This window comes from Rhincodon typus, chromosome 2, assembly GCF_021869965.1.
Source record: "Rhincodon typus isolate 14 chromosome 2, sRhiTyp1.1, whole genome shotgun sequence".
Lineage (NCBI taxonomy): Eukaryota > Metazoa > Chordata > Chondrichthyes > Orectolobiformes > Rhincodontidae > Rhincodon > Rhincodon typus.
The window spans coordinates 74,162,181-74,174,129 of NC_063333.1; the positions used below are offsets into that span (position 1 = coordinate 74,162,181).

Sequence of the window (11,949 nt, forward strand, 5' to 3'; positions counted from 1 at the left end):
ACCTTGTTGTCTCGGATTCTCCAGCATCTGCAGTTCCTACTATCTCTATTTCAAAAACTTTACAGGATTTCCCTCCTCAAAGGTAAAAGTGAAACTAAAAATCTTCCTCTCTCAGCCATAGATATTTCCCGTAAGCTTTTAAAAAAATACGTAAGTTATAGTAATCTCTAACAAAACTTGAGGTTAGATAATTTACAATGCTGGGTCTCAAAACAAGCTAATTAAACAGAATTCTGTTAATAATACACAAATTATTCATTCCAAAGCCAGGCTTCAGAAGTTGTTTTTTAATAAAATCACCATGGCCACAGGAATGTTAACAAGTTAATGGTTGACATCAGACAAACAGAAAACCGACTGTTTACTAACACAAAAACCAGAAACCCAAACTTCCAATACATAATATTAATAATTATACACATAAATCCCACAGTTTACATCATAGAACTTGTAGGTTGTGATATGTCCATGCTACCCTTCTTCTCGATGATGGTGATCATAGGTTTGGAAGGTGCTGTCTAAGGATCCTTGGCAAATTTCTGAAGTGCATCTGATGATGATGCACAATGCTCATACTGTTCATTGGTAATGAAGGGAAATTGTACATCACTTTACTCATGATCAAGAGTAGACTGGTTTTGGTGGAGATTGGCTGAGTTCGATTTTGCTTTCTGTGCACAACACATACCTGGGAAGTTTTCCACCTTGCCAGATGTTTGCCAGTGTTGCAGCTGTATTGGAATTATTTGGCTAGGGGTGTGACAAGTTCAGAAGCACAAATCTTTAGTACTATTGCTGGAGCAGAGTCAGGGAACATAGCCCTTGCTATTTCAGTGCTTTCAGTCATTTCTTGATATTGAGTAATTGTGATCCTGGGGACCTTCAGAGGAGGCTGAAATAGATCATCCACTTGGCATTTCTGGCTGTAGATTGCTATGCAGATTGCCCTTATCTTCTGCACTGTTGTGTTAGACTCCCCATCATTGAGGATGGGGATATTTGTGAAGCCTCCTTCTCCAGTGAGTTATTTAATTGTCCACCACCATTCACAACTGGACGTAGCACAATTGCAGAATTTAGATCTGATCGTTGGTTAGGGAATCACTTAGCTCTGTCTTTCACTTGTTACCTGACCTCCTGCAATCTTCATTGAGCAACGGTTGATCCCTGATTTGATGGCAATGTTAATGTGGGAAATATGTTGTGTCTTGTAGTTTCAGATTGTGTTTAAGCACAACTCTGCTGCTACTGATGGCCCACATTAAAACCCAGTTTTAAGCTGCTGGGTCTGTTTAGAATCTGTTCTATCCCATTTAGCATTGTGATAGTGCTACATAGCGTAGGGTGTCCTCAACATTTAGATGATATTTGACCTCCACAAGGACATTCTGCTGATCATTCCTACTGAAACTGTGATGGACAGGTGCTTCTGCAGCAGGTAACTTGGTAAGGATATGGTCAGCCATACTTATCCCTGTTTTTGGATCCCTCACCACTTGTTGCAAACCCTATATGGCAGCTGCATCCTTTAGCACTTGACCAGCTTGGTCAATAGTGGTGCTACTGAGCCACTCGGTGATGGATATTGAAGTCTCCCATCCAGAGTATGTTCTGAGCCCTTGCCACCCTCCATGCTTCTTCCACATGGTGGAAGAGGAGGATTGTTTCTCAGCTGAATGGACAGGAGGGGGAAAATGTTAATCAGCAGGCAGTTTCCTTGCCTATGTTTGATTTTAATTCCATGAAAATTCCAGGGTAACTCCCTCTTGACAGTATACCACTGTGTTGCTACATCTGCTGGGTCTGTCCTGCTGTTGGACAGGACATAGCTAGGGTGGGAATAGTGGAATCTGGGACCTTGTCTATACGGTACAATTCCGTGAGCGTGACTTGGTCAGACTGTTGCTTGACTAGTCTTTAATATAGCTCTCAGAATTTGGCTGTAGCTGCCAAATGTTAGCAGTGTTGACAGTGTTTGCCATTGTTGTTTCCAGTGACTAGATGCCAGGTGGTCTGTTCAATTTCATTCTTTTTTGGGGACATTTTAGTGGTTTGATAAAATTCAGTGGCTTGCTAGGATATTTGAAGGGGCAGTTAAGAGTCAATTACATTGCTGTGTGTGGAGTTACATGTAGGCCAGATAAGGCTGACAGATTCCATAAAGTACATGAGTGAACCAAATGGGTTTCATTAGACTTGGAATTCCTGGTTTTTAAAATTCAAATTCCATCATCTCCTGTGCTTCAATTTGAACACAAGTCCCTGATGCAATATCTGGGTTTCTGGATTATAAACCCAGTGAAAATATGTTAAAGTTACATCCCTGCTGGTCATAAAATCTGCCATACTTTTAAAAAACAGTTTTGGTTAAGAAGTATTCACCCTTTTCCATATGATACTTAGAATAATACTACACACACTGAGATTTATTCTCATCAAAGAAAAAAATGTTCCATGTAGAATCAAGTATTCCTAAAAGATTAAAAATTATAGTGTCAAAACAGTTCATATCAGAAGAGAAAATCTTGAAAAGCAAGCATTGACATATTAGACATTCATGCTAGTGAATCCCAAATATGAACTATTTGGGGCACGATTTTTTTTGCTTAACATTGTCCTTTCAAAAAAAAATTGAGAAACTATTTTTTTGATTGCTGGAAGTAATTTAAACTTACAAATGTGATCACTCCTTGCATTTTATTTTAATTAGTCTACAAAATTTAAACATGCATAGCTAACATTACAACAATGGATACGATACAATACAGTAGAATTTTGTGGATTTGACTGATTTGCAAATAGTTTACTGTCCTCTTTGAAACTCCTTTGCTGATCAACTCCACTTATTGTATTATGATTTCTAGAAATTGCTTCTATTGCACATTTTATAAATATTCAGTAGCTTCACAGAATTCTTTAAATATTTGTTATTTTCATATTTGTTTATTTTTATTGTTGACTTTCCTTTTTAAGATATTGGAATAATCACTAAAGCTAATATAATGTCACAAAGAAGTACTCATCTCACCTTTGCAAGTATTTTCTCATGATCTTCCACTTGCTAAGATTATTTGACTAACATTTTAGAGTTCTAGAACGCTTCCAAAGACCTCAAAAAGGCAGCTATCTCCCTGTTTCATGTTGAGATGAAAAGTCTTTAGTTGCTGGGTAAAAGGTTCACGTTGTGTATCAATACACTGTAACTGTTGGATTTTGCAGTGTGTAAAATCAATTTTTTCCGATGTCTTTTGTTATTCTATTATACCACAGCAGGTTAAAGTCTAAATAGCATTACATTTCTGACCTCTGAATGTTAATTTGAATATGCAATAATCACAAAGGGGTAACATTCATCTGCACATGTATTTATTAATTATAAAAGCAAAAATCCATCCAGTTCTAATTTTTGGTTACAATATGTGGCTGCCCGATTAAGAAATTCTAAGATCTGGAATTATGCAATAAGATATTAATGCACAACTTGAATTCCTATCCGTGCTATTTTAATGGGCATTTAACCTGTTTTAACCTCAACAAAATAAGGGAGAGAGCTTCAAACAAGTTTGAAGTTTTTTTGTATATCATTGTAATTTGAGGGCAATTTAGTTATCAAAACAGAATCACACAGTGTCTTTATGGTCAATATCCTCAAAAGGAACTAATTATCCTTTAATATTCAGTCATTAATTAACAAGATGATGATCAGAGAATCAGAGATTGACTAATCATAAACTGAAATTAAATATAAAAATGTTGTGAACAGAGTACTTAAACTAAAAAATAGCTTTCCTTCCGCATATTGTTCTCCTAAAATAGCCCACATCTACCTATTTAACATGATGTCTTATTGAATAATATTGTTTTGAATGCTCAGGTAAATTCTTTGTTCTGCAGCATTGTCATCTTCTTCCTTTTTTCTTATCATCTCAGCAGTTTTATAAGACTGCCTTCCCAGTAGCTGCCTTCTTTTCTGATTATTTTTGAGGACTGACTCCACAGCAGTTTCTTTCTTTTGTTTAACGTCGTGCAGTTTTGAAAGGGTTTCTAACATGACTGGACAGGGTAGATGCAGGGAGGATGTTCCCGATGGTGGGTGTGTCCAGAACCAGGGATCACAGTATGACAATTTGGGGTTGACGATTTAGGATGGAGATGAGGAGACATTTCTTCACCTAAAGAGTGGTGAGCCTGTGGAATTGTGCCAAAATATTGAATGTATTCAAGAGGTGAATATGTATAGCACTTGGGGCGAATGGGATCAAAGGTTATGGGGAGAAAGTAGGATTAGTCTATTGAGTTGGATGATCAGCCATGATCATGAAGAATGGCGGAGCAGGCTTAAAGGGCCAAATGGCCTCCTCCTGCTCCTATCTTCTATGTTTCTATGTTATGGTTCTCTTTCAATGCTCAGGATGTTGTTACTGATGAAATCGTTAAATCTTCAAATCTGCAACTGATTCTCTATTCAGATTTCAGTGTCCCATTTTCAGGAGTCCAACAAATCAAAGTGTAGAAAACTAATAAAATAAATATATTAAGCATTAAAATGGCTGTAAATGTTTTGTGACTACTTTATGGCACAATATTTATAAAATGCTCATTTGCCATCTAGTGTCAGATACTAATAATGCATCAATCTTTATATAATTGTTATTTTATCATCATAACTTCCTATCTTTTTTGCAAACATTTGGTATGTAGTTGAACTATCAACTGTCTGTGAAGACACTGGCGTATGAATAATCCAACCGCTCGCCTTCAGTCATGTTCGCTTGAACAGAAAACAAGAAAATCTTAGCCGCCCTCTTCATCTTCTTCTCCCTAAGGGATGTGTAGAGCTTCTGGACATGAAATGAAAGAAAGGGACAAGCTGTAGCATTTATTGGTCTGAGTAAATAGAAACAGATGAGTGGCTTCTGAAAGCAGCAGCAATTTGTTATGCATCAAGTGAGAAGGGGAAGATAGTTTAAAACCCTGCAGGACTTGTTGTCCAGCCTTGCCAGATGCTACTCTCCTCATGCTTCCCCTATCCACAATATCTGTTACCTGCTCTCCCAGTAGTGACAGTACATGAAGGGAATTGTGGCTCTCTTCCAGATGCAGGCTGCTCTCTGCTATTGTGTGAAAGTTTGCCGCTGAGCAAGAAGGAAGTGTGCAAGTATGGGTGTATGAGTTGTTGTGAGACACTCAGCATAGAACAGTGTGACTTGTGTAAGAAATGTTACAGCTGTGAGGAAGTGAAGGTAGTATTAGTGAAGAGAGGAACAGTTTGCATTAGGGGCTGAAGGTGTTGAAGTGAAGTGTATGGCAGTGATTGGAGGAGAATGCTGGTAATTGGGTGAAGTAAGGTTTGAGAATATCTTTTACTGAGGGTACGGAAGTTTTGATCGTACTTTATTGGCACTAAATGGCATCCAATTTTTTAAAATAATTCATGGACATGGACCGTGCTCCCTCAGCTGGTGAATCGGTACTCCTCCATGTTGAAAGCACTTGGAAGCACTGACAGTGGCAAGGGTACAAAATGTACTCTGGGTGAGGGATTTCAACATCCACCACAAAGAGTGTCTCGGCAGCAGCACTACTGATTGAGCTGGTCGGGTCCTAAAGGATATAACTGCTAGACTGGGTGTGCGGCAGGTGGTGAGGCAATCAACAAAAGGGAAAGACATACTTTACCTCATCCTTACTAATCTGCCAGCTGCAGATGCATCTGCCCATGACAGATTCGGTAACAGTGATGACTGCACAGTCCTTGTGGAGATGAAGTCCCACCTTCAACATTGAGAATGCCCTCGATGTGGAAGTATCAATGTGCTAAATGGGACAGACTTTGCACAGATCTAGCAACTCAAGACTGGGCATCCATGAGGTGCTGTGGGGAACCAACAGCAGCAGAATTGTAATCCGCACAGTCTGCAACCTCATGGCCTGGCATATCCCCCATTGCCATCAAGACAGGGGATCAATCCTGGTTCAATGGAGAATGCAGGAGGGCATCCCAGGAGCAGCATCAGGCATACCTGAAGATGAGGTATCAACCTGGTGAAGCCACCAAACAGGACAACTAGTCTGCCATACAGCATGAAGGTGGGCAATTACACAACTCACTGGAGGAGGAGGCTTCACAAATATCCCCATCCTCAATGATAGAAGAGCCCAGCACATGTTCAAAAGATAAGGCATTTGCAGCAATCTTCAGCCAGAAGTGCCGAGTAGATGATCCATCTCGGCTTCCTCCAGTGGTCCCCAGCAATACAGATACCAGTCTTCATCCAATTCCACGTGATGTCAAGAAATGGTTGGAGACACTGGATACTACAAAAGCTATTGGCCCTGACAGAATTCCGACAACAGTACTGAAGACTTGTGCTCCAGAACTTTGCCACTCCCCTGTACTTCTTCCAGTACAGTTATAACGCTGGTATCCACCCAACAATGTGGAAAATTGCCCAGGAATGTCCTGTACACATGAAGCAGGACAAATCCAAACCAGCTAATTACCGCCTCATCAATCTACTCTTGATCATCAGAAAAGTGATGGAAGGTGTCATCAACAATGCCACCAAACAACACCTTTTCAGCGATAACCTGCTCAGTGGTGCCCAGTTTGGATTCTGCCAGGGGCCCTCAGCTCCTAACCTCATTACAGCTTTGATTCAAACATGGACAAAAGTGTTGAATTCCAGAGGTGAAGTGAGAGTGACAGTCTTTGACGTTAGGACTGCATTCGACTAAGTAGGGCATCAAGAAGCTTTAGCAAAACTTGAATCAATTGGTATCAGAGGCAAACAAATACTTGGCATATCGGAAGCTGGTTGTGTTTGTTGGCATTCAGTCATCTCAACTTCAGGATATCTCTACAGGAATTCCTCAGGGTAATATTCTAGGCCCAACCATCTTCAGCTACTTCATCAATGACCTTCCCTCCATCATAAGGCCAGAAGTGGGGATTTTCACCAATGGTTGCACGATGTTCAGCACCATTCACTACTCCTCAGATACTGAAGCAGTCCATGGTCAAATACAATAAGATCTGGACAATATCCAGGGTTGGGCTGACAAGGGGTAAGTAACATTCACACCACACAAATGCCAGACAATGACCATTTCCAATAACAGACAATCTATCCACCATCCTTTAAAATTAGATGCTGCTACTATCACTGAATCCCCCATTATCAACATCCTTGGGGAGTTACAATTGACCAGAAACTCAGCGGGACTCACCACATAAACACAATGTCCACAAGAACAAGTCAAATTGTCTGGATAGATACATCTCCAACAACACTCAAAAAACTTAACACCATCCGGGACAAAGCAGCGTGTTTGATTGGCACCATATCAACAAACATCCACTCCCTCCACCACCGATGCGCAGTAATAGCAGTGTGTATTGCCTACAAAATTCAATGACAAGGGCAGCAGATGCATGGGAATGCCACCACCTGCAACTTCCCTTCCAAGCCATTCACCATCCTGACTTAGAAATATATTGCCAAACAAATGCTGTCCCAACCTGCAAAGCCCTTGTTTCTTTTTATTCACTCATGGAACATGGGCATCACTGGTTGGGCCAACATTTATTGCCCATCCTAGTTGCCCTCAGAAGGATATGGTGAGCTGCCTTCTTGAACTGCTGAAGTTCACATGCTGTAGGTTGACCCACAATGATCTTAGGGAGGTTATGCTAGGATTTTGACACAGAGACAGTGGAGGTTTGGCAATATATTTCTAAGTCAGGATGATGAGAAGATAGTTTCCCTCGAGAAGGTGGTGTTGAGCTGTGTTCTTGAACTGCTGCAGAGCATATTCTGTAACACAGCAACACTGCTGCTCTTGTCCTTTTAGGTGGAAGTAGTCATGGGTTTGGAAGGTACTGTCTGAGGCACCTTGGTGAATTTCTGCAGTGCATCTTGTACATAGTACACACTGCTGCTACTGAGCATCAGTGTACAGGGAGGAAATGTTTGCAGATGTGGTCCATACAAGCGGGCTGCGTTGTCCTGGATGTATCAAGCTTCTTGAGGATTGTTGGAGCTGTACTCATGTAGCCAAGTGGGGACTGTTCCACCATACACCTGACTTGTGCCTTGTGGATGATGGGCAGACTTTTGGGAGTCTGAAGACAAGTTACTTGCTGCCTTGCGCCTGTCCTGTTTTTGTAGTGACAGTATTTATATGCCTAGTTCAGTTCGGTTCTGCTCAAGGGTAAACCCCACGAGGTTGCTAACAGACAATTCAGCGATAGTAATGCTATTGAACATCAAAGGGCAATCATTAGATTCTGTCTAGATGTAGATGCTCATTGCCTGCTACTTGTGTGGTGCAAATGTTATTTACCCTTGTCAGCCCAAAACTGGATAATGTCCTGTCTTGTTGCATTTGGACATAACTGTTTCAGCATTTTTAGGAGTTGCAAATGGTGCTGAACATTATACAATCATTAGAAAATGTCCTCATTGCTGACCTGATAATGGAGGGAAGGTCATTGATGAAGCAGCTGAAGATGGTTGGGCCCACGACACTACCCTGAGACTCCTGCAGAGATGTCTTGGTGCTGAGATAACTGACCTCCAAAAACCACAACATCTTGCTTTTGTGCCAGGTCTGACTCCAACCCGGAGAGTCTGCCCCTTCATTCCATTGACTTTAGTTTTACTAGGGCTCCTTGATGCCACATTCAGTCAAACGTCAAGGGCAGTCACTCTCGCCCCACCTCTGGAATTTAGTTTGTTTCTCTATGTTTGAACCAAGGCAGTAAGAGGTCATCAAAATGTCTTAAAATGGCCAAAAGTCTTAAAGGTCTTAAAATGGCCATTTTTGCTGCCTCATAACTAGTGGCACTTTCCCTAGGCAAGAGGACATAAACATCCTGAACTTCCCTGAAAAATGTACTTTGCAGTAATAAAGACGAGTGTTGAACTGACCACTTTAACTGCTGTTCTAATGGCTTGAAAGAAATAATCAAAGTTTCTACCTCTGCTTTATCAAACTTTCTCAGTTTCCACCTATAAACGTTTGGCCACCCTTTTTAAAATTTTAAATTGTCTGACTTTTGGGCAAAATGCTAATCACAAGAGGCTCTCTGAATCATTTAACTGTTCGAAGAATGTGCAGTCATCAGATATGGGTATTTCTATACTGTAGCTTTGCAAATTCAAGAAAGCTTTTTGTAATTTCAAAAAAAAAGATTGATCTCAAAGTAACAATTTACCCCCTCTAATCCTTCTGTTTCTTCTCTGGATTCAAATTGCGGAGACGAGCTCCCAGTTTGTTTGGATGTGTTCCCACATGAGGTTGTTCAATTTGTTGTAACTCCGGATGGGATACCCAAAGAGCCTGAGTGAGGAGGGATGAACTTGGTTAGTCACCTGCCCCCTAAGTTGCTCGTAGCCAGGCTCATTTAAAAATTATTCTTAACTTTGTGGATACCTTTCTCCCAGACCAAATGAAGTCATATTTTTTAATAGGAGCCAATTTAACCAGGCATCCTTGAGTTAAAAAAGTCAATGAGTTTACCGGTTGGAAGAAATAAAAAATGCAATATACATACTGACAGAAGATAACACAGTGTAGAGCTGGATGAACACAGCAGGCCAGGCAGCATCAGAGGAGCAGGAAAGCTGACGTTTCGGGTCTGGACCCTTCTTCAGAAATACATACTGACAGATTAGGAATAAGAAGTGAGTCCAAAAAAGTAAAAGTAATAAAAAAAAGTACAAATTATTACCTCAGTCATTCATGAAGAGTAGTAGCAGAACATCTAGAAACCACTTTTGGAGTACTATGTACTGAACTGCTCATTGTATTTAAGGAAGGATGTTAATGCATTGGAAACAGTTTGGAGAAGGTTTCCTAGACTAATACCTGGAATGAGCAGATTACTTTACGATGAAAGGCACAACAGGCTAGGTCTGTATTCTCTGGTGCTGAGAATCAGAGGTGACTTAATCAAAACATATAAGATCCTGAGGAGACTTAACTGGCTGGAAGTTGAGAGCATGTTTCCTCTTGTGGGAGAATTTGGTGCCTGGGGTCTGAATTTCTGTAAATCTCTGGATGGGAAAGCACAAACCTGTCTGCAGGGGATGGCTTCCTGCTGAGAGGGTAATGGGTAGTCAGCCTCTCATTATCTCTTCTGTTTGAAGTTTCCCTGACTCTGTACAGGTGAGCCATTCCATACATTCAAACAGTTCTCTGCCAGACATTCACTGGATTTACATATACAGTCAGATTTTGGTTGTAGCAGTCCTCTTTGAACAAACACATTGGAATTAAAAGCTCAACGTGTCTTGAAGTTCTGATTTGTCGTCATGTCACCGTGCTTTGGATGGGATGATAAGCTTTATATGACTGTTTCAGCAGTTTATGTACATGTTAAGATGCTCAGATACAATTTAATGATGTGGGAGATTTCCCCAAGTCCTCTCACCATCAGAGCTTTTTCATCTTATTATTTTGATATTCATACAATATGTGGATGTCTGCTGCATGTGTCTACATAGTGGTTTGTCTACTTCAGAGTATTACATTTGAAATGCATAGAAATAGTTTTGAAAGTTCTGATCAAGCTCCATATAAGTGAAAGTTTTGTTTGAATCATTACTGTTGCAAGGTGATGTTATCCACACAGTAAATGAACACATTTAGCTCTATGTTTGTTGAGCAAAAATTCATTACTTATTTTTCATACTTGCAGGTTATTTGCATTCATGGAAATAATCCTCAGAAATCAGAACTTCTAAAAACTGACAGCTCTAAGAATTCGCAAAAACACATATGGACAGAAACCAGCAAAGACCTCTCAATCAGCCGTCTGCTTTCACAGACATTATCTGGCAAAGAGAATGCTACTGCTGTGGACCTGCATTATGAAACTCCAGTACCTTACTCTGACCAGGACATATGGGATTGGTTACGAAATGCATCAGATCAGAAGGACCCCCGCCCTCGAATTAAGAGGCGACCTATAGTCAAAACGGGCAAGTTTAAGAAAATGTTTGGCTGGGGGGACTTTCATTCCAACATTAAAACTGTCAAGCTAAATCTACTCATCACAGGCAAAATAGTGGACCATGGAAATGGTACCTTTAGTGTCTATTTCCGTCACAATTCAACTGGCCAGGGGAATGTTTCCGTCAGCCTGGTACCCCCTACAAAAATTGTGGAATTTGACTTGGCTCAACAGACGGTGATTGATGCCAAAGATTCAAAGACATTTAACTGCCGTATTGAGTACGAGAAAGTGGACAAGGCGAAGAAGACTACGCTTTGCAACTATGATCCATCAAAAACCTGTTATCAGGAGCAGACGCAAAGCCATGTGTCATGGTTGTGCTCCAAACCCTTTAAAGTTATATGTATTTATATTTCATTTTACAGTACAGATTATAAACTAGTGCAGAAAGTGTGTCCAGATTACAATTACCACAGTGACACTCCATATTTCCCCTCTGGCTGAGGGTGACCTGATTGGCATCTAAGAAAACGGTTACTGTAATTATGGTATTGTAATGAATTCTATATCTTAGTCTTCATTTGTATGAATGGTTTGTACTGTATATAGTTTATTCAGTGTTATTTGAGCTACCTATGACCATTAACTTGTAACTGTCTCTCTTGCTTGTTTATGGTTTTAAGAACAAATGAAATGAAAAATAGCCTTTTATTTGTGTAGCCGTTATAGCTTACAACAAACTCATGTACAAAAGGAATTATTATAATTAATGTAACTGGTGAAGGAACAATTTAAGAGGTATACATATACCATATTACTCATTGCTGTATTAAAGTATTTTATTTCTGGAAGATATGATATGTAAATAGGAATAAAATACAAAAAGATTTCAGTTTCAAAATGTGCATACCCTTGAATTATGGCACATCAATTATTCTTGAAAATTTCCTTCAAGCTTCACTTCTTTATTTGATGAATATATATGT

At 40.0% G+C, this 11,949-nt stretch overlaps 1 protein-coding gene across 1 annotated transcript in view; it reads left to right on the forward strand.

Moving 5' to 3' along the window:
* Positions 1–11,531, forward strand: part of nxph1 (neurexophilin 1) — a 123,774-nt gene extending 112,243 nt beyond the window's left edge. The window contains exon 2 of the mRNA XM_048608385.1: positions 10,706–11,531. Coding sequence (XP_048464342.1) covers positions 10,706–11,467 — 762 coding nt within the window. The 3' untranslated portion in view covers positions 11,468–11,531. The remainder of the gene's footprint in view (positions 1–10,705) is intronic.
* The last annotated feature ends 418 nt before the right edge of the window (positions 11,532–11,949 follow it).